This window comes from Ornithorhynchus anatinus, chromosome Y5, assembly GCF_004115215.2.
Source record: "Ornithorhynchus anatinus isolate Pmale09 chromosome Y5, mOrnAna1.pri.v4, whole genome shotgun sequence".
Classification (NCBI taxonomy): Eukaryota; Metazoa; Chordata; class Mammalia; order Monotremata; family Ornithorhynchidae; genus Ornithorhynchus; species Ornithorhynchus anatinus.
Window position 1 is genome coordinate 1560223 of NC_053179.1, and position 23486 is coordinate 1583708.

A 23486-nucleotide genomic window follows, 5' to 3' on the forward strand; every position below is an offset into this window, starting at 1 on the left:
ATGGAGATGGAGATTTAGGTATCATCCACAGAGAGGTGGTAGTTGAAGCCACTGGAGCAATGAATTCTCCAAGGGAGTGGATGTAGATGGAGAAGAGAAGGGGTCCCAGAACTGAATCTTGAGAGACTCCGACAGTTAGTGGGTAGGAGGCAGAGGAGTCACCTGCCAAGGAAACTGAGAATGAGTGGCCAGAGAGATGAGAAGCCTGAGAGAAGAGTGCCAGTGAAGGCATGGCTGGATACTTTTTCAGGAAAGGGGTTGATCCACAGTGTCGAAGGCACCTGAGAGGTCAGAGAGGATTAGGATGGAGTAGAGGTTTTGGGTTTTGACAAGAAGATCAATGGTGACCTATGAGAGGAGTCAAGGAGAGATTTTAGGAGAGGAATTTGAAACAGTGGGTATAGACAACTCACTCAAGGAATTTGGAGAGGAATGGTAGAAAGGAGATGGGGTGATAACTGGAGGGAATCATGGGATCAAGAGAGGGTTTTTTTAGAATAGGGGAGACATGGGTTTGTTTAAAAGCAGTGGAGAAGTAGCCATTGGAGAGCAAGCAGTTGAAGATCACTGTTAGGGAGGGAAAAAACAGGGGGGAAATGTTTTGATAAGGTGTGAAGGAATGGGATCAGATGTGCAGTGGAGGGGCTTGACTGTGAGAGAAGGAAGACTATCTCCTCTAGAGATACTGCTGGGAAGGATGGGAGTGTTGGAGGGGGAGCAGAAGGCAGGAGGGACGGAAGAGGGGCAGGAGAGATTTTAGGGAGGTCATGCCTGACAGTGGCAAGCTATGGGGGGGAAGGGGACCTGATGAGGGAGTAAAATGTCTTGAACAACTGTCGAGGTCGATGGGCATGGGTGTCATTAAGGGTGAAGAAATAATTTTGCAGGGTAGAGGAGAAGGCAGAATTAAAGCAAACAAGGATAAACTTCAAGTGCCTGAAGTTGGCCCAATATTTAGATTTCCACCAACAGTGCTCTGCAGCTTGTGCACAAGAGTGAAGGAGGGGATCTATGTAGGTGATCCAGGGATGTGGATGAATGGTATGAGATCAAGGAATGAATGAACGGATGGGGAGCGAGTGGGGTGGGTGCAGTACAGAAGGTGGGGTTGACATCGTCCATTTGGTCATCAGAGGAAGGTAGTTTGGGTATGGAGACTAACTGGGGCATGATGAGTTGAGAAAAGTGGATGGGGTCAAAAAATCGGACATTTCTGTGCGGGAAACAGATCAAATTTATGAGGAAGAGGTACACAGGAGAGAAGCAAAATTGGTGAAGGCTGAGATTGTGCTTGTGCAGTGGTTAGAGATGAAGAGATCGAATGTGTGTCCTAGTTGGTGAGTGGGCGAGGTGGGGTGAGTAGGTCATTGGAGAAAAGAAAGTCCACTATACCATATATAGGACCAGCAGAGCCAGTCTTCTCTATTTCGTCCTTTTCAATTTTCTCTAAAATACTTCAGCAATGTCCCGAAATTCAAACGGGTATAATGGCTGAGACTATCGGAAGATGTTCTATATCAAGGCATATCAATCACTTTAACCTAAGTCAAACACTATTTGACATTCTTAACTTTTGTAAGTACATTTAAGAAAACAGCCAAAGAGAGTATATTTCAGAAATAGAAGGTGATAAGTGTTATAGGTGAGGGTTAGAAAAGCACTCTAGTGCTCTGCAGAAAAAGCCCTGAACCCATCCCTCATGGAAGGCCAATAGAGCATAAGGGATAAAAGTGTAAGAAAAGGAGAACATCTGTTCAAAAGGGGAACAGTTATTTCCTTCATTCCCAGTCCTTTCAAAGACAAAGCCGCCAAAACCCTTCAGTAATAATAATTATTATCCTTGTTAAATGCTCATTATGTGTCAAAAGCACTGTTCTAAGATTGAATGCAATCCTTTTCCCACATGAAATCAATCCTCATTTTATAGATGAGACACTGAGTCAGGGAGAAGTGAAGAGACTTGCCCAAAGTCATCCTATAGGCAACTGGAATTAGAGTCCAGAATTTCTCATTACTGGGCTCATGCTCTTTCCATTAGACCACCTGTTTCTCTCTCTGAAGGATGAGGGATATTAGTCGGTTATTTTGGGTGGGTAATTTCCCTCTGCAATAGCAACTGGGTCACATAAGGAGGAAGTACTATCCCTCCAGCATGTGAGATTTGTTCTGTTTACCCACCCCACTGAGGATTATGCTGAATTAGCTGCCTTTACTAGAGTTTATAGGGAGCTATTAAAGTTTTTGCAGGAGGAATATTGATGCAGAAGATGGGCAGATCCTCTTGCCCAGAGAATGGAATGTAAATTAAGAGAAAATGGGTTAAAACAAGCTAAACCTACATATAAAATAAGTCAGGGAAAGAGGAAAGTCTAGGGCTAACACAAAATCTTCCTAAGGGGGTTATCAGTGGGAAGTGGGGAGAAGAACAGTTTGGGACTTCCTTGGATTGGGCAATAAAAGTAACTTCCAAGCTGCAAGTATCACTCACTTGTGCTGTCGTATCTGCTGTATTGAAAACCTCTTGACTGGTTCATATTCAAGCATCCCTGAAGAAAAGGGAAGAAACAACAAGAATTAAATCCAGAGAAAGACAATTAGCAGAAAGGCCTTTTCTCATCTTCCCTAAACCCCCTGATCACTTAGATCCAAAATGGGGTGTTGACCTGAACCCAGGAATTTCCTTTTCTTTGCCAATGGGAACTGAACAGGTCATAAGAACTGAGAACAGGTTCTCAAACTAGGTCCCTGAAGTCCTCTTTGGCAGGAGGTGGCCTCAAAGGCCACCCATAGGGCTGTTAGTGGCTGGGAAAATAGAGAGAAATTGGTCCAGGGCTCAGGCAATGGGAGAGATGTAATGGGTTAAGGTTATCAAAAGATTAACAAAAAGATCTGAACTGAGACATAAATGAGGCAAAGAGATGTCTGGCACAATATATTGAAACCTGAATGGGACAATCCCAACTTGACTGTAGTTGGGAGAAATATTGTTTTGCAAAATGGATTTAAATTACTTCGGGGTCCAATTTCTCTTTTTTGTTTTTTGAGAGTGGAGTGTCCAGTAAGGACAAGGAGTGGGGCATTGAGGGGTAGAGAGAGATGAGAAAGAAAAAAGAAGTAGGGAAGGGAGAAGAAAGACACAGAGTACTCGTTCCCTGCTGCCACACTGCTCAACTGATGCTGCCATTATTTGCCAAGTGGCAGAACTCCAGAACTAGTCCAGAATTGGCAAAGTGAAGTAGCTCCTCAAAAAGGAAATTGGAAAGCACCACAGAAGTTGACCAGCCCTAGACAGTTCACACTGACAGAGCATCTATGGGATCCCAATAACTCTTCACACTTGAAACATACTCAAGGTTGGGGACAAACATAATTCAGTGAATGACTCTTCCTCACTGGCTCCAGATTTTGCAGTGCTGAATCTCTAACTGTGTCCTTTATATTGGTTTGGATGAGAGGGACTTCAGTGCTCTACACACAGTGAGCACTTGATGAATATGAGTATTGACCCAGGGGGAGAGAGCAAGGGCCTGGAGGTAGGAAGGACCTCAGTTCTGGTCTTGGTTCTCCCAGTAGTCTATGTAGTCTTGTGCAAGTCTCTGCCTCAGATACCTCATCTGTGGAGTTGGGATTAAAACTTTGAGCCCACCATAGGACAAGGGACTGAGTCCAAACCAGGTATCTTGTGTCACCCCAGCACTTAGTAAGTTTACTTTAAATAATGTCTAACCCTCTAGACTGTAAGCTCATGTGAGCAGGGAATGTTCTGTTTATTGTTATACTGTACTCTCCCAAGCACTTACTACAGTGCTTAGCACACAGTATGAGCTCAATAAATATGACTGAATGAATAAACATGTGCTAGGTCAGAAATGGGGGACATAGTCACTTAATCAATCAATAGTATTTACTGCATGCTCACAGTGTACAGGGCTCTGTATTAGTGACTGGGAGACAACAATACAACAAAGTAGGTCTGTAACGTTCCCTGCCCAGAAGCAAGTTACAGGGAAAGACAGACAATAAGATAAATTACAGATACATATCTAATGCTATATGGTTCAGATATGCTAATTGGGTTCAGATTCAAATACCCAAGCCATAGAGAAGGGAGAGGGAGTGCGGGAAAAGGAATTATTTGGGGAAGGCCTCTTGGACATGTGATTTATTAATAAGGCTCTGAAAGTGAGGAGAGTTGTTGACTGCTCTATATGAAAGGGAAAAGGGTTTCAAATCAGTGTGAGGATGTGGGAAAGGGATGAACAGCAAGACAGATTAGATCAAGGTTCACTGACCTATCAGCTGCCTTAGACACTGTCGACCACTTCCTTCTCCTGGAAACATTAACCAACTTCCTCAGCCTCTAACCCACTGTGTTGTTCCAGACATTTAACTCTTTCCTCAGGCTCTCTGTCCCCCAACTTCCCTACCCCTTGCCCCCACTGACATGGCCATCTACTTTATTAAGAAAATTAGCACCAACAGGTGTGAACTCCCTAAAATCACCCAAGTCCTTTCTCAGTCCCTCATCCTTCTGATCCCCTCTTCAACTTTCCCATCCTTCCCAGCATTATCTCCACAGGAGATCTCCTGCCTCTTCTCAAATGCCACCTTCTCAAAAGCTTCTCAAATGACAAATCCACATGTGCACTGGACCCCATTTCATCGCACCTTATAAAAACTCTTGTCGTCTCTCTTCTTTCATTCAATAGTATTTATTGAGTGCTTACTATGTGCAGAGCACTGTACTAAGCGCTTGGAATGAACAAGTCGGCAACAGATAGAGACAGTCCCTGCCGTTTGACGGGCTTACAGTCTAATCGGGGGAGACAGACAGACAAGAACAATGGCAATAAATACAGTTAAGGGGAAGAACATCGCGTAAAAACAATGGCGACTAAATAGAATCAAGGCAATGTACAATTCATTAGCAAAATAAATAGGGTAATGGAAATATATATAGTTGAGCGGACGAGTACAGTGCTGAGGGGATGGGAAGGGAGAGGGGGAGGAGCAGAGGGAAATGGGGGGAAAGAGGGTTAAGCTGCGGAGAGGTGAAGGGGGGTGATAGAGGGAGTAGAGGGAGAAGAGGAGCTCAGTCTGGGAAGGCCTTTTGGAGGAGGTGAGTTTTAAGTAAGGTTTTGAAGAGGGGAAGAGAATTAGTTTGGCGGAAGTGAGGAAGGGAGGCATTCCAGGACCGCGGGAGGATGTGGCCCAAGGGTCGACGGCGGGAGAGGCGAGACCGAGGAACGGTGAGGAGGTGGATGGTCGACAGTGTCAAAGGCAGCAGAGAGGTCAAGGAGGATCAGAATGGAGTAGGAACCATTGGATTTGGCAAGAAGGAGGTCATGGGTGACCTTAGAGAGAGCAGTCTCAGTAGAGTGGAGGGGACGGAAGCCAGATTGGAGGGGGTCAAGGAGAGAATGGAAGTTAAGGAATTCTAAGCAGCGATTGTAGATGACTCATTCTAGGATTTTGGAAAGGATGGGTAGTAGGGAGATAGGGTGATAACTGGAAGGGGAAGTGGGGTCGAGAGCGGGTTTTTTTAGGATAGGGGAGACATGGGCATGTTTGAAGGCAGAGGGGAAGGAGCCATTGGAGATTTGTTAAAAATAGAAGTTAAGGAAGGGAGGAGGGCGGGGTGATGTTTTTTGTAAGGTGAGTGGGAATGGGGTCCGAGGTGCAGGTGGAGGGGGTGGCACTTGGGAGGAGGGAGGAGATCTCCTCTGAAGATACTGCACGGAAGGAAGGAAAAGTAGGGGAGAGGGTTGGTGGGGGGGGGACGGGAGAGGGGGAGGGGTGACTTTGGGGAGCTCAGACCTGATTGTGTTAATTTTTGTGATGAAGTAGGTGGCCAGATCATTGGGGATGAGAGATGGGGGAGGGGGAGGAACATGGGGCCTAAGGAGAGAGGTAAAGGTCTGGAACCATTGGTTAGGGTGACGGGCATGGGTGTCGATGAGGGAGGAGACATTTTGCCTGGCAGAGGAGAGGGCAGAATTAAGGCAGGAAAGGATAAATTTGAAGTGTGTGAGGTCAGCTTGGTGCTTGGACTTTCACCAGCAGCGCTTGGCAGCTCAAGCATAGGAGCGTAGGAGGCGGACAGAGGAGGTGATCCAGGGCTGTGGGCTAGTGGAGCGAGAGCGGCGGAGGGAAAGGGGGGCGAGAGAGTTGAGATGATTAGAGAGGGTGGAGTTGAGAGCGGAGACCTGATCATCGAGAGTGGGAAGTGAGGACAGGGTGGCAAGGTGAGGAGAGATGCTTTTGGTAAGACGGATGGGATCAAGAGAGCGGAGGTCTCTGAGGGGCAGTAGCAAAGATTTGCAGGGGGAGGGAGTGTGAGAGATGAGGCAGGTGAGAAGGTTATGGTCAGAGAGAGGGATTTCAGAGTTGGTGAGGGAGGAGATAGTGCAGCGGTAGGAGATGATGAGATCGAGGGTGTGACCGAGTCGGTGAGTGGGAGCGGTATGGTGGAGGAGGAGGTCGGCAGAGTCGAGGAGGGTTAGCAGGCGGGCAGCAGAGGAGTCGTCGGGTACATCCGTATGGATGTTGAAGTCTCCAAGGATCAAAGTGGGAAGAGAGAAGGAGAGAAGGAAGGTGAGAAAGGGGTCAAGGTGGTTGAAGAAGTCGGAGGTGGGACCGGGAGGGCAGTAGATGACAGCGACAAGTATCTGGAGGGGGTGGTAGAGGCGAATGATATGGGCAATGATGTTGGTATTTGTTAAATGCTTACTATGTGCAGAGCACTGTTCTAAGCGCTGGGGTAGACACAGGAGAATCCGGTTGTCCCACGTGGGGCTCACAGTCTTAATCCCCATTTTACAGATGAGGTAACTGAGGCCCAGAGAAGTTAAGTGACTTGCCCACAGTCACACAGCTGACACGTGGCAGAGCTGGGATTCAAACTCATGACCTCTGACTCCAAAGCCCGTGCACTTCCCAATGAGCCATGCTGCTTCTCTACCTAACAGCTATCTTCAACTGGTCTCTCTCCAGTGGCCTCCTCTCCAGTTCTTCCAAACGAACCCATGTCTCCCCCATCCTAAAAAACCCTCTCTGACCCCATGGCTTCCTCCAGTTATTACCCTATCTCCCTCCTACTATTCCTCTTCAAACTCCTTGAGCAAGTTGTCTATTCCAGCTGTTTCAAATTTCTCTTCTCCAGTTCTCTCTTGGGGCTCCTCCAATCTGGCTTCTAACTCCTTCACTCCACATAAACCGCCCTCTCAAAGGTCACCAATGATCTCCTTACCAAGTCCAAAACCTTCTACTTCATCCCATTCCTCCTCAACACTCAGCTGCCTTCGATACTGTGGACCTCCCCCTTCTCTTGGAAATTTACCCAACCCTGGTTTCACTGACTGTCTCTTCTCCTGGTTCTCCTCTCATCTCTCTGGCCTTTCATTTTCAGTTCCTTCGCAGGCTTCCCCTCTGTCTCCCACCCCCTAAATGTCTGGGTCCTTTCAGATTCAGTTCTGGGTCCCCTTCTATTCTCCATCTACATCAACTCCCTTGGAGAACTCATTTGCTCCTATGGCTTCAACTACCACCTCTATGTGGAAGATATGCAAATCTACATCTCCAGCCCTAATCTCTCTCCCTCTCTGTTGTCACATCTCCTTCTGCCTTCAAGACATCTCTACTTGGATTTCCTCCTGTCACCTCAAACTTAACATGTCCAAAACAGAGCTCCTTATCTTCCCTCACAAATCCTGTCCTCCCCTTAACTTTTCCATCACTTTTGACGGTACCACCATCCTTCACTCCACTCTCTCATTCAACCCACATATCCAATCTGTCACTAAATCCTGTTGGTCCCATCTTCACAACATTGTTAAAATCTGCCCTTTCCTCTCCATCCAAACTGCTACCACATTAATAAAATTACTCATTCCATCCTGCCTAGATTACTGCATCAGACTCCTTGCTTACCTCCCAACCTCCTGCCTTGTCCCTCTCCAGTCTATACTTCATGCTGCTCCCCAAATCATCTTTCTATAGAAACATTCAAGACATGTCACCCCCCACCTCAAAAATCTCCATTAGTTGCCTATCCATCTCCACATCTAACAAAAATCCTCACCATTGGCTTTCATTCACTCCATCACTTTGCCCCCTCCTACCTCTTCTCACTTTTCTCCTTCCACAACCCAGCCCACACACTTCTTTCCTCTGTTGCTAACCTTTTCACTGTGCCTTGATCTCACCTTTTTCACTGCCAACTTCTGGCCCATATCCAGCCTCTGGCCTGGAATGCTCTCCCTCCTCAAATCTGACAATCACTCTCCCCTCCCTAAAAGCCTTTTTGAAGGCACATTCATTCATTCAATTGTATTTATTGGGCACTTACTATTTGCAGAGCACTGTTACTAAGTGGTTGGAAAGTACAGTAGAATAATGAAGAGAGAAAATCCCTGCCCACATCAGGCTTACAGTCTAGAGGAGGGGAGACAGACACTGAAACAAGTAAATAGGCATCAGTGTAAGTAAGCAGAATTAAAGATACATATATATGTATACATAAGTGCTGTGAGGCAGGGCAGGGGGGATGAGCAAAGGGAGCGAGTTGAGGTGACGCAAAAGGGAGGGGGAGCTGAGGAAAAGGGGGCTTTGTCTGGGAAGGTGTCTTGGAGGAGGTACACCTTCAGTAGGGTTTTGAAGCAGGGAAGAGTGATTGTTTGGCAGAGTTGAGGAGGGAGGGCATTCCAGGCCAGAGGTAGGACTTGGGCCAGGGGTCGACGGCAAGACAAGTGAGATGGAGGCATAGTGAGAAATTTAGCACCAGAGAAGTAGAGTGTGTAAGCTGGAATGAAGGCGAGACGGGAGGTGAGGTAAGAATGGGCAAGATGATGCAGAGCTTTGAACCCAACCATGAGGAGTTTTTGTTTGATATGAAGGTTGATAGGTAGCCACTGAGATTTTTGAGGGGGGTGACATGCTCTGAACATTTCTCTAGAAAGATAATCTAGGCAACTGAGTAGAGTATGGAATGAAGTGGGGAGAGGCAGGAGGTTGGGAAGTGAGAAATGAGACCGATGCAGTAAATCAGTTGGGATAGCATGATTATACTAACATGGTAGCGGTTTGGATGGAGAGGAAAGGGCAGACCTTGGTGGATCCTTCCACTGTCCACTTCCTCTCACTCCTCTATTCCAATGACCTTCTCCAGCCTATTTCACACACTCACCAACTTGGGCACACACTTAATTTTATAATCTCCAGTCACTGCTCAATACCTACCCTCAACAATGCTGAAATTTCCTCCCTTCTTCCCTCCTTGACTGCCACCTTTATCTGTTCACTTCCAGTAGCTTCCTCCCCGCTGCCTTCAAACATGCTTATTCATTCATTCAGTAGTATTTACTGAGCACTTACTATGTGCTTATGTATCCCCCATTCAAAAAAATATCCTTCCTTGAACCCTTGGATCCCTCCAGTTGTGACCCTAACTCCCTTCTACCACTTCTCTCCAAACTCCCTGAGAGAGTGGTTTACACCTCTTGTCTCCATTTCCTATTCTCCAATTCTCTCCTAGATTTCCTCCAATCTGACTTCTGCCCCCTTCATTCCCCAGAAACAGCCCTCTTTAAGGTAACCAGTGAGCTTCTTCTCATCAAATCTGATATCTCTACTCCACTGTAGATCTCCTAGACCTCTTACCTGCCTTTGACACTGTATAGCACTACCTTCTAATTGTAGTTACCCAACCTTGCATTCACTGATACTGTCTTGTCTTGGTTCTCCTCCTTTCTGTTCCACTCATTCTCAGTCTCTGGCTGGCTCCTCTTCTGCCTCCTACCCTCTGACAGTAGGAGTCACTCAAGGCTTTGTTCTAGGTCCCCTTCTATTGTCCCTCTACAACCACTTTCCTGGAGAAGTCATTCACTCCCATGGCTTCAATTATCATCTCCATGCAGCAGTGTGGCTCAGTGGATTCAGCAAAGGCCTGGGAGTCAGAAGAACCTGGGTTCTAATCCCAGCTCCATCACTTGTCTCCTGGCTGACCATGAGTAAGTCACTTTACTTTTCTTTGCCTGAGTTCCCTCAACTATAAAATAGGGATGAAGACTGTGAGAGAGGGACTGTGTCCAATCTCATTAGCTTGTATCCACCATGCTGAGAAGAGTGCTGGGCACATAGTAAGTGCTTAACAAGCAGCAAAATAATAATAATACTAATTACTATTATGCACTAATCTATATCTCCAGCCTTGAATTCTCTCCTTCTCTGTAATCTTGCACTTACTTCTACTTTCAAGAGATTATCTCCTTGGATGTCAAGCTGACATCTCAAATTAAACATATCTAAAACTGAACTCCCAACCAAACCCTGTCTCCCCATTCATTCATTCAAATGTATTTATTGAGTACTTACTGTGTACAAAGCACTGTACTAAGTGCTTGGGAGAGTACAATATAACAACAGACACATTCCTGCCCATAAGAGCAACACAGAAGGGATTGGGAGGGGAGGAGGGCTTAGTCAGGGAAGGTTTCTTGGAGGAGATGTGCTTTAAATAATGCTTTGAAGTGGGGGAGACCAATTACATGTCTGCTATGAGGAGGGTGGGTGTTCCTGGTCAGAGGTAGGATGTGGGTGAGAGGTTGGCAGTGAGATATACGAGATTGAGGTACAGTAAGAAGGTTACAGGAATGAAGTAAGAGAGCTGGGCTGTAGTAGGAGAGTGGTAAGGTGAGGTAGGAGGGGGCAAGGTAATTAAGTGTTTTAAAGTCAATGGTGAGGAGTTTTTGTTTGAAATGGAGATGGTTGGGAAATTCTACCTCACAAGCCTGTAACTTTGGCACTGACCTCAACTCATCTCTCATTCCACCCACATAGTCAATCTGTTACCATATCCTGTCAGTTCTACCTTCACTTCATTTCTAAACTATTGGACAAGCAGCGTGGCTCAGTGGAAAGAGCACGGGCTTTGGAGTCAGGGCTCATGAGTTCGAATCCCAGCTCTGCCACTTGTCGGCTGTGTGACTGTGGGCGAGTCACTTCACTTCTCTGGGCCTCAGTTCCCTCATCTGTAAAATGGGGATTAAGACTGTGAGCCCCACGTGGGACAACCCGATCCCCCTATGTCTACCCCGGCGCTTAGAACAGTGCTCGGCACATAATAAGCGCTTAACAAATACCAACATTAATTAATTAATTAAACTCTGCCCTGACCTCTGCATCCAAACTGCTACAGACCTAATCCAAGCACTTATTCTATCCCACCCTGACTACTGCATCTGACTCTTCACTGACCTCCCATTCTCCTGCCTCTTCCCCACTCCAATCCATACTTCACTCTGCTGCATGGATCGTCTATCAACAAAAACATTCAGTCCATGTCTTCCAACTCCTCAGAACCTCCAATGGCTGCCCATCCACTCTGCATCAAACAGAGACTTCTTACCATCGGCTTAAAATCAACTCACCTCATCTTACCTCATCTCACTAATCTTTTACTACACTCTAGCCCACTCTCTCCACTCCTCTAGATTCAGTTTACTCTCTGTGCTCTGATCTCATCTGTCTCACTGCCAACCCCTTTTCCAAGCCTTCCTCTAGCTTGGAACTCCCACCTGCTCCATGTTTGTCAGAACATCACTCATCTCATCTTCAAAGTATTTATTAAGGTTACATCTTCTCCATGAGGCCTTCCCTCATTAAATCCTCTTTTCTCTGGCTTACTCTGCCTTTTGGTTGTCTTTGCACTTGAATCTGTGTGCAATCCCCTTCCCAAATTTCTTATGTAAACATTTTTTAATTAATGTTAGTGCCCCCTCTAGACTGTAAGATCATCATGGACATGGGATATGTCTGCTAATTCTGTTCTGTTGTACTCTTCCAACTGCTTAGAACAGTGCTCTGCATGTAGTAAGTGCTCAATAAATACCACTGATTGACTGATTACAGCTTTCAAGATCTGATATTTGCTCGGACAGACAAATAATATTTCAAGCAGCATCACCCTCTTATCTGACATCATGGAAGAGTAAACTAATGGAAAGAGCCTGGGCTTCGGAGTCAGAGGTCATGAGTTCGACTCCCGGCTCTGCCACTTGTCAGCTGTGTGACTGTGGGCAAGTCACTTAACTTCTCTGTGCCTCAGTTACCTCATCTGTAAAATGGGGGTTAACTGTGAGCCTCACGTGGGACAACCCGATTACCCTGTATTTACCCCAGCGCTTAGAACAGTGCTCTGAACATAGTAAGCGCTTAACAAATACCAACATTATTATTATTATTATTATTAACTAACCTCCACATAAGTGAAGAGCCAGCAAAGCCTGTTCTGCGCCCCTTGGCATCTCACACAACAGAACCCCAGACATGCTGTCTCCCCAGAAACTGATCCTGTCTTTTCATGTTTTGGGGGAGCCTCCATCCTAGCCCTTTCCATCACCCCTCTGGAAAGAGAACATCCACAGCAAAAGGTCTCCACAAAACTGGCAGCTATTGAAGCAATTATGTAGTTATGGGGTGTTCTGAATTCTGAGTCCTGAATGCTGCTCCTCTAGCTCAGGACCCTACTAATTTTGTTTTCATTCTCTGTAGCTGTAAGGGTTGTGTCTCAATAATTCATCATTCCTGGTTGGTCTGTCTCCAGTCCCTTCTCCCACTTTTTCTCTTAGGCAGGGAGGGCCCCAAAGAAAAGGGACCAGATCTAATTCCCACCTGTGTCCTCTCCCTGCACTTTGTACAGTGCTATACACATTACAAGTGCCTTATAAACACTTCTGTGAATTACTACTGTTACCAACTTTTGAAATTTGCAGTGAGTATGCTGTCCATTAGCCCTAGTACTATTCCCTCCAGATATTTGGAAGTGTTGAATGCTTTGTTTTGATTGTTGAATTTTTTTAAATACTTACACTTTTTATAAGTAGTTTTCTGCAATTTGTTCCTTTTTTCTGTGTTCAGAGACACTCTGGGTTCTTGAATACCTCAAAATTTGTAAACCTTGGAGTTATGTATGCACTCTTTAATGTCCTCTACGACTCTTAAGTCCTGCCTACAATGCTGCATCCATTTGCAACAGGGAAGTCAATTTCCCTTCATATTTTCTCATTGACATCACTCTACTATTTCCTTTTAACTGACTTGCAGCCTCGTATTCTTTTAGAGTGTGAGTCCCCAAAGAGACAGAGACTAGCTCCGACAGACATTTACTCTCCCCACTTCTAAGTCTTATTGAAGGCACATCTTCTTGAAGAGGGCTTCCCAGTCAAAGCCCTCCATTCCTCTCTCCCACTACTTTCTGTGTTGACTTGAAAAGCTCCCTTTTTTCATCCTTGCAACTCACGTCCCACATCATTATGTACTTGTATGTAACTTATTTATATTAATGTCTCTCTCCCCTCTTTAGACTGTAAGCTCATATGGACAGGGGATGTGTTGGTTATAATGTTACATTGTACCCTTCCAAGCGCTTAGTTATCAAATAAAAACTCATCGCTATTGGCTTTAACGCTTTCCATCACCTTGATCCTTCCTACCTTACCTCCCTTCTCTCCTTCTACATCGCTGCACATTCCATTACCCTGGTACTAATTTTCTCACTGTGCTTCCATCTCGCCAGTCTCACTGCCGACCCCTGGCCCACATCCTCTCTCTGGTCTGGAATGCCCTCCCTCCTCAAATCTGTCAAACAATCACTCTTCCCCACTTCAAAGCCCTACTGAAGGTGCACCTCCTCCAAGACACCTTCCCAGACTAAACCCCCTTTTCCTCAGCTCCCCCTCCCTTCTGCATCACCTTGACTTGCTCCCTTTGCTCTTTCCCCGATCCCTGTCCTATAGTCCTTATGTATATATATATTATATATATATATACATAATTCTATTTACTTATATTGATGCCTGTTCACTTGTTTACTTGTTTTGATGCTTGTCTCCCCCATTTAGACTGTGAGCCCTTTACTAGGCAGGGATTGTTTCTATCTGTTGCTGAATTGTACATTCCAAGTGCTTAGTACAGTGCTCTGCACATAGTAAGTGCTCAATAAATACTTTTGAATGAATGAATAAATATATTTGACCAATTCCTATCTGTGTCCTATCCCAGAGCTTGTACAGTGCTAGGCACAATAAGTACTTAATAAATTATATTACTATAAGGAGGGAGTGGAAGAAGCATGTACCTTCCACCATCAATCCTCTGAAGAGTCTTCTCTCTAATAGACTCTTGTCTTTAATGCAGAACTAAGTAATTAAGACTATTTGTCAAGCTTCCCTGAATTCTGTCACTGAGAAGCAGCACAGTTTAGTGGATTCAGCATGGCCCTGGGAGTTAGAAGATCATGGGTTGTAATCCTGGCTGCACCACTTTTCTGCTGTGAGACACTCAGGGCAAGTCACATCACTTCTATATGCCTCATTATCTCATCTTTAAAACAGGAATTAAGACTTTGAGCCCCATGTGGGAAAGGAACTGTGTCCAACCCAATTAGCTTGTATCCACCCCAGTGTTTAGAACAGTGTCTAGCACATAATAAGAGCTAAACAAATACCACAATAAATAATAAAAAATACAAGATAATCAGGTCCCACACAGGTTAAGTGTGGGAAAGCCAACAATAAAGTATTTCTGTTTGATGTGCAGATAGATAAGCAACTACCAGAAATTTTTGAGGAACAGGGAGGTGGGCACAAAACTTTTTGCAGAAAAATGATCCAGGCAGCAGAGTGAAGTAAGAATTAGGAACAGGAAAGGCAGGAGGCAAGGAGACAAGAGAGAAAGTATATACAGTAGTTAAAGTGGGGTATAAGTGCTTAGACCAACAGGGAAGCAGTCTGAATGAAGAGCCACAAATTTGTGCAGGTGATATAATCAAAAAATAGTAAACAAGTGAGGATAGAGAGAAAAAACAAAAAAGAAAAAAGCAGGGTAGACTACTTGCAGGTTTTCTAGAGGAAAATCAGGTAGCAGTTCAGGCTTTAGTAGTTAAGGAACAGAAACCGACCACAGGTTGTATGCTATAAAATTTCGGAGGTTAGAAAACTAATAAGAGTAGTGTGACTAGTTTAGAAGTCTGAAAAAAGGATAGTGGATAGGAAGGATGCTGATGGATAACATGAGAAAATATTTCCACTTTGTCACTCTGTTTGAAGTCTTGTCTGTAGCACATCCATCCTCTTCAGGGTAGAATCTGAAACAGAAAACCTCATCCACTAAGGCTTACCCTTGAGCAGGTCAACGAGCAGAGGCTCACAATCCTCAGGAATTATATAATACCCTCTGCCAATGTTTTCAAATAACTTGTAGATGTTTTCTCCTTCAAATGGATATAAACCTGTTGTGATGATGTACCTTTACGTTGACAGTGGGAGAGAAAAAGTTAGAGAAAGAGAAGCGAGAGGATGTGATAGAGTAAAATGGTGAGAGAGCAAGAGAGAAAGAACGAGGCAGGGAGATACAGAGAAAGAGTGATAAACATCAATATGAACTTTCACTTGATATAAACATACTACACACTACACTAATCTTGTAATCTTGTAGTATAGGCATTCTAACATATTTCTCACTCCTAGCCAAAATCCTGCTCCTTCCCATTACTTAGTCCATATCACCCTCTGAGGGCCTCACTCCTAGCCAAAATCCTGCTCCTTCCCATTACTTTGTCCATATCACCCTCTGAGGGCCTCCTTATCAAGCAATTCCTCTTGTCCCCTATATCAAGCCATTTCCACTGAGTAGTCACATGAGAAGCATGTTACTTGGAGGAATGCAGCCTTTTATTCAAGTCCTTTCTTCTTTATCTTCAATGCTCTTTTATCATCTTTACCCACTGAGGGTGTTGTATTCTCCTAAGCACATATTACAATGCTCCCCACAGAGTAAATGTTCAGTAAATGCTACTGATCAATTGATTTATTATTTAGCATGCTTGTCCTTGTATCCTCTAATTTTGCATCAACAGTTATTAGTATAAAGCATAAATCAATAAATCCATCTTCTTGAGTTCTTCTAGCCCAAGCTACTATTTCTGAAATCGGGATGCTTTCATTGGTTAAAACTAGTGAAAAAGGAATAGATTATGAGTCAGAACACCTAGGATCTAGTTCCAGTCCTAGCACAGCCAAATAACCTATATGCATCTTGTTCCCTACTTTGAAAAACGGAAAAGGTGGTATTTGACATTCCTTACTTGATATGGAGGCAAAATGAGATGTTATTTAAAAATCATTTTAAAAAAATCTATATACATTCAAGATATTATGATATATATTATCACAGAAAAAAATATAGAGAAGGACTGTGGCCCATCGATAGAGCAGGGTTAGGGAGTCAGAAAGACCTGGATTTTAATTCCTTCTCCACTACTCATCTGCTGAGTGACCTTGGCTTAATTCCTCTGTGCCTCAGTTCTCTCATCTTTGAAATCAAGATTGTGAGTTCTACATAGCTGTTAGTTAGTTAGTTATGAATGTATATATATATATGTATATATATATGTATATATATATATATGTGTATGCATGTATATATGTAGATATGCATTTATTTATTTCTTTATTTGTTTGCCTCCCCCTCTGGACTATGAGCTCGTTGTGGGCAGAAATGTGCCTGTGTTATATTGTACTCTCCCAAGTATTTAGTACAGTGCTTTGCACTAAGAGCTCAATAAAAACATTTGAATGGGTGAATGAATGAACTTGGGACAAGGACTAAGTCCAACCTGACTACCTTGTATCTACCACAGAATTCCAGGTCAATAGGTAATTGACCAAAGGACTACCAAGATCCTGTCATGAAAAAACCTATATAAATTATATAGGTTTGATCCCTAAAGAGTCTGTAGTACATCCATCCTCTTCAGGGTAGAATCTGGAGCTATACCTCAAATATACACATATATTTATTTTAATTAGTATACTAGTGTTATAATAATGCCTATTTGATAGTTTCCCCTTTGAACACCCATTCTCAAGGGTATGTTCTAAAGACGCATAAATCTGAACCTCTTTCAAAAATGCTGCTGTTTTCATTTGATTAGATTTCAATAGTAATAATTTCCAAATTTTGATACTGCTCCTCCCACTTTAGAAAAAGTACTGATTATCTTGGATCTGACGGCATCACCTTTCAGCTCCAAAACAAACCTCCTTATCCAGTATCCTAATCCAAAATATTTAAGAGCCCCACTAACTAAGACTCCCTGACTTAAGGAGTTCAGAAGTCCAGGAACTCAGAAGGGATAACATCAAATGGGTATCTCGAAGGTTTGTCAAAAAAAATTAACTGCCATATTGCATCTATGCTATTTCACTGGCTAACTCTCTCCTAAATGGCATTATGTTTTTCTCAAACCAAAGTATTTGTGAGGCTTCTTGGGACTTGATTCTCCCTCTCCATTCATATCAGACAAACCACCACTCTCTCCACCTTGAAAGCCTTATTAAAATGGCATCTTCTTCAAGAGGCCTTCCCTGACTATATCCTCATTTACTCTACTTCACCTCCTTTCTGCATTGCCTAAGCACAGAGAAGCAGCGTGGCTCAATGGAAAGAGCACGGGCTTGGGAGTAAGAGGTCATGAGTTCAAATACTGACTCAGCTGCTTGTCAGCTGTGTGACTTTGGGCAAGCCACTTAATTTCTTTGTGCCTCAGTTACCTCATCTGTAAAATGGGGATTAATACTGTGAGCCCCATGTGGGACAACCTTCTCACCTTGCATCCTCTCCAGTGCATAGAACAGTGCTTTATCTGTTATTATCTGTATTAAGCATCTGCTTAGGTACCAGCCAATTGGGTTGAACGCAGTCCTTGTCCCATGTGGGACTCACATTCTCAGTCTCCATTTTACAGATGAGATAACTGATACACAGGGAAGTGAAATGACTTACCTAAGGTCACACAGCAGACAAGAGGGAAGCCAGGATTGGAACGCATGACATTCTGACTCTCAGGTGCAAGCTCTTTCTACTACTAGATGCTACTTCTCTTGAGCAGTTGATATTCATCCCATCCTCAGCCTCATGGCACTTCTATATATATCTGTAATTTCTTTCTTGTGTATCTCCTCTTCTCTTTGTAGGCAAGGAATGTATCTACCAACTCCATTGTACTACATGCTTAATACAATATTCTGCATAGAATGTATATGTTTATTGTGGTATTGTACTCTCCCAAGTGCTTTGTACAATACTCTGCACAAAGTAAGCATTCAATAAATACAATTGAATGAATTAATGAATAAATAATAATAATGTTAGTATTTGTTAAGCGCTTACTATGTGCAGAACACTGTTCTAAGTGCTGGGGTAGATACAGGGAAATCAGGTTGTCCCACGTGAGACTCACAGTTAATCCCCATTTTACAGATGAGGTAACTGAGGCACAGAGAAGTTAAGTAACTTGCCCACAGTCACACAGCTGACAAGTGGCAGAGCCAGGAGTTGAACCCATGACTCCGACTCCGAAGCCCAGGCTCTTTCCACTGAGCCACGCTGCTTCCCCCAAGAGCTCAATAAATGCCACTGATTGATTGACTGACTGATTATTCATATGGAAGTTCTCTCCAATTTGACTTCTTTCACTTTTATCAAAAGCACACATTTTCCTCAGATACATTAATACACAGGAAAGGGAGTGATGTTTTGAAAAGTCTATGAGAGACCATCATATTTCCCTAATGTGAGTAAAATGTAAGTATATTGGTGGAATAGTTTTTTGGATGATAATAAAGGACTAACAAGAGCCTGTCATGAAAAAAATCAGAACCTGACCCCAGTATGATCATTCATTCATTCATTCATTCATTCATATTTATTGAGCCCTTGCTATGTGCAGAGCACTGTACTAAGCGCTTGGGATGAACAAGTTGGCAACAGATAGAGACAGTCCCTGCCGTTTGACGGGCTTACAGTCTAATTGGGGGAGACGGACAGACGAGAACAATGGCAATAAATAGAGTCAAGGGGAAGAACATCTCGTAAAAACAATGGCAACTAAATAGAATCAAGGCGTTGATCAGAGCAGATGAGATTCTGGGTGAGCAGTCATTCATGACAGTCTTATGGGCAGCAGACATTTTATTGCTTGTTAGTGTAAAACATGGATTACTGTAGGCCTTAGCCCTGATCAATATAGCTAGCTCCAAAAATGAACACATGAAAATCTGGGGAAAATTTGGTTAGAGCAATCTGAAATAAAATTAATCCTGAACCTTCAGTTGTGTTTATTTAAGATTCATGTTCATTATCTCAAATACTTACAATGTGACTCCAGCTGACCAGATGTCCATTTTAAAACCTGAAAAGGTCTCTAGGCCATTGGCTATTTCAGGGGGCTGAAATGCTGGTGACCCTTGGCTCGTTCGACAGGTGTCTTCTTCAATGAATGGGTTCAGTGCCTGCAGTGGAACACAAACCACTGAGAAAATATTCAACAAAAATAAGTCACATAATTTCTTCACCAACAGTTGCAGAAGCAAAAATAAAGTTGGGACTAAGATATGATTCTGTGTATGGGCTTGGGTTAAAAAGCAGTGAAGGAAACAGACCTACCTCTGCTACACCTAAATCAGAAATTTTTAACATCCCATTAGTTGTTAGGAGGAGGTTCCCTGGTTTAATATCCTTGTGTATGATGCCTTGACTGTGCAAATATTCTAATCCATCAATAAGCTGGTGAAAGTACCTGAGAGAGAATATAAAACATAGTCAGAGGCAAAAAATGAAAATACAGATCTTTGATGACCCAAAGTTGCATATGGATCATGGAAACAGCTAAAACATCCAATCAAAAGAAATAGACTTCAATTTTGGCTCAACTCAACATTAGAATGAATATTTTCCAATCTGCTTTTGTCTCTGAAAAATGGATAAATTACACCATGCAACTGGTTCCAAAATTTCCCTTTGATTCCAAAATACATTTTTCAAATTCTCCCATTCTCCTTGGCACTGGGAAAAGGCTGGAAGGATTACCCTGAGAGTGAAGTAAACCAAGGGCCTGGGAAGAAACTTTAAAGTACTACTTTTTTTAACAAGTGATAAGGCCCAAGAAATTGCTGGAAGTTGGGGAAGTGATCAGGTGTTTCTTAATAGACACATCCAAGCAATTCTAGTTCAGCCATTTCATTTGCAAAAAATAGTTGCTCCTCTTTGAAAAACAGGGACTGGAAATAGCCTCCTAGGATTGATTTTGACAGGCTTTCCCAGTTTCCTTTCTTCACAGAACAATTTCTCAGTAGCTGGAATGTCCAACTCCTTTAGAGTTGGGTTGGGATAGAAATCCACTGGTCATAACGGGTACCCATCCCTCAGCTTGAAACAAAGTTCATATCTTTGATATAAAACATTCCTGTGAAGTAAAATAGCCTACATTTTTGAAGCCTGCACCACCCTTCTAAGTATTTGGATATATGCCTATAGGATTTTAATATCAGAATATCCTTCCACATAAAAGTTTCAGAGCTCTATCCTACACACCCATATTTCTCTTTAGCTTGTACTACGCTATCCTATAAAATGTAAGAAAAAAATTGAGAAAATGGAGAGGGTCTCTGAAAAGAGGGGTCCAAATGATAAAAAAAATCAGTTATAAGAGAAAAGATTGCAGGACTAAGATGATTTAGAGAAGGTAAAGGCCATGAAAGGGATGAGAACAGAAGAGAGTTTATTTGCCTTTAGATTTTCTAAGAGACTGATACATTTATCAAGACTTCTCTGGGCAATAACAAGAGGCAAGATGACTTTGACTAGTTGATGACTTGAGTTTGCTGGATGCCAAGAAAAAAATTTCAGCTTGCAAGGATACAAAAGGTGCTACCAAAGCAGATATCAGAGTCATTCTCCTTGGCCAGCTTTGTAATTAGAAATATCCTATGCCTAGAGAGATGTTAGATTTGCTGATCTCTTCTAGCCAAAGGATGAATTCTCTACTTGAACTATCTCTCACAAAATAAATAATTCTATTTATATTAATGCCCGTTTACTTGTTTTGATGTGCATATATCTATAATTCTATTTATTTATATTGATGCTACTGATTCCTATTTACTCATTTTGATGTTTGTCTCCCCGCTTCTAGACTGCAAGCCCGGTGTGGGGAGGGATTGTCTCTCTTTATTGTTGAACTGTACTGTTCAAGGGCCTAGTACAGTGTTCTGCACAAAGTAAGTGCTCAAGAAATATGAAGGAAGGAAGGGAGGGAGGGAAGGAGGGAAGGAGGGAGGGAGGCAGACTCAATGCTGCAGAAGACTTCAGTTACCCCACGACAAGCCCTTGACCTGGATTTCCTTTTCTCTAAATCCTCCCAACTCTTTGGAAAAATCAAAACTTAGAATCTTCTTTTTCTATGCTACAAACTGAATGGGCCAAGGGACGGGATTCTAAAGAGCATAAAGGTGGCTAGCAATTTTCAAGTCTGAGTGGGTTTGGAATTCCTTTGCTCTATTTTTTTCTGTCTCGTTTAAAGGGTTATTCTAGTAATCCCAAAGAACCTGAGGCTGGTTGGAAATCCTTAATCAACTCCCAAATGCCACAGCTGCTGAGAGAAACTGCAGGAGGCCAAGCTGGAAATTCCAATTCTGGCTCTTCCCTCACAGTCTTCCCAAACTATTCCCAAACCCACAGCATAGTCTCCAGAGAGGAGAAACATTATCCTTCCAAAGTAGGGATATACTATTTTTGCAAGTTGGACTTCTACTGACAAATCCACGTGGTTTGTTTTGAATTTAACCAATGCATCTACTGTTTGTGTCAATTTTAACTTACTCTCAGTTTTAATTCAGGCTCTCAGGCTTGGGGAATTCTTCTTTAGAAGTTGGCTTTATAGAGCCAGCAAGTGCTGCCAAGAGCAAATCTAATCCAAGGAGAAGGGTGACTGAATGGAGTTCCAGACTTACCCATGAGCTTGACAGACTGGAAGCCTTTTCTCTGGGACGCTATCCAGAATCTCCTGCAAACCACACACACAATACTCCATTATTATATACTTGCAAGCCCTAGTCAAGGAAAATGGGAGACCATAGCTACATACCAACCAATGCTGACTGAACTGAGGTCCAATCCCAAGCTTAAGACTCCTTTAATGCTCCTTTATTGTGATTAAGACTGTAAGCTCCATGTGGAACAGGGACTGTGTCCAACCTCATTAGCTTGTATCTACTCCAGAACTTAGAAGAATGCTTGATACATAGTAAGCACTTAACAAATACCATCATTATTATTAGATTTCAACAAATAGCATATTGATGCCTTTCCCACGGGACCTTCTGGTTCCTGATTATCTGTAGTATTTGATATGAATTTGCCAAGTATCAAACACTTTACTAAGCACTGGGAAAGATGCAAGATAGGCAGATTCATTCCTTCATTCAGTCATATTTATTGAGTGCTTACTGGTTTAAAGCACTGTACTATGCACTAAATCAGATGTCATATTAGACATAATTACTTTCTAACATGAGATACAGTCTAAAGGGGAGGGAGAATAATATTCATTCATTCATTCAATAGTATTTATTGAGCGCTTACTATGTGCAGAGCACTGTACTAAGCGCTTGGTGTTCTGACTTCCAGGACTGCAGTAGACCACACTGCTTCTCTACAACAGTGTTAGGAGCTATTCAGCTTGGGAGATCTATAAACTTAGCTGTGGTTGCTTATTATTTTAAATTGCAAATAATCTTGATTCCTGCAGAAATTAAAAATTTGGGTGATGTGGGGCCTAGTAAAATCATCCTTCTTCAAGAGGGTATAAGGAAAAATAGAAAAGGCAATTGAGCTCATGGCTGAAGTCCATATTAGTAGCAATATAATTTGTTAAGTGCTTACTGATTGTAGAGCACTGTTCTATATGCATTATATTAAATGCTGACAGATGGTGAGTCACAGTTCTATTGTTCATACAACAAGACTGAACTTATTGGATCTCAAAGGATACAAGAGAGGACCTTTAATCTTTGTGGTAGCTTCACAGGGGGTAATTTGCCCAAGACTGGAGACAGACCTAGTGCTTCCACTGCTGTGGGAAACACAAGTTTTTGAAAGGAGAGGGCCATATTTAAGGAGATGCAGAATTTAACGAAGCAGAATGGAAAAGATGTGAGGAGGTTTGGGACCACGGTAAGAGGAAGGGGATGCTGGTTCCCTTGGCCCCAATCCATTGAGTGACCCCTAAGCCCATGTCAAGAGGAAGGAATGCCAAGTGAAGGAATGCCATTCCTGTAAACCCCTACTCCCCACACCTGGATCAGGAGTCTACACCGAAGACATGGAAGCTAACCTGAATCTGGGAATGCAATATATGCCCTGCAGCTGAAAATGTTTGTCCACTGGCACCTAAAGACTCGATAGTACTCACCCAGTTTCTATGGAGAACTGCTATCAACCTGATTTGTCTATATACTCTGGATTTTTCCCTGCAAGAAGCTGCTTGGTGTCTACTTAGTAGAGGGACATGCAATCATTGTTGTTTGCTTCAGATTGCCTGCTGCAGCTCTGGATTTTACTCCTTGAACTCGGCAGCCCTGCCATGTCCT

At 43.1% G+C, this 23486-nt stretch overlaps 1 protein-coding gene across 4 annotated transcripts in view; it reads right to left on the minus strand.

Moving 5' to 3' along the window:
- LOC114808770 (serine/threonine-protein kinase STK11) overlaps window positions 1-23486 on the minus strand; it is a 66712-nt gene that overhangs the window by 19788 nt on the left and 23438 nt on the right. For all 4 annotated transcript variants that reach the window (XM_039910985.1, XM_029056646.2, XM_029056645.2 and 1 more), the window contains 5 exons: window positions 21849-21938; window positions 19504-19636; window positions 19213-19349; window positions 15176-15303; window positions 2489-2546 (listed from right to left, as the gene is read on the minus strand). In XM_039910985.1, coding sequence (XP_039766919.1) covers window positions 2489-2546; window positions 15176-15303; window positions 19213-19349; window positions 19504-19636; window positions 21849-21938 — 546 coding nt within the window. The remainder of the gene's footprint in view (window positions 1-2488; window positions 2547-15175; window positions 15304-19212; window positions 19350-19503; window positions 19637-21848; window positions 21939-23486) is intronic.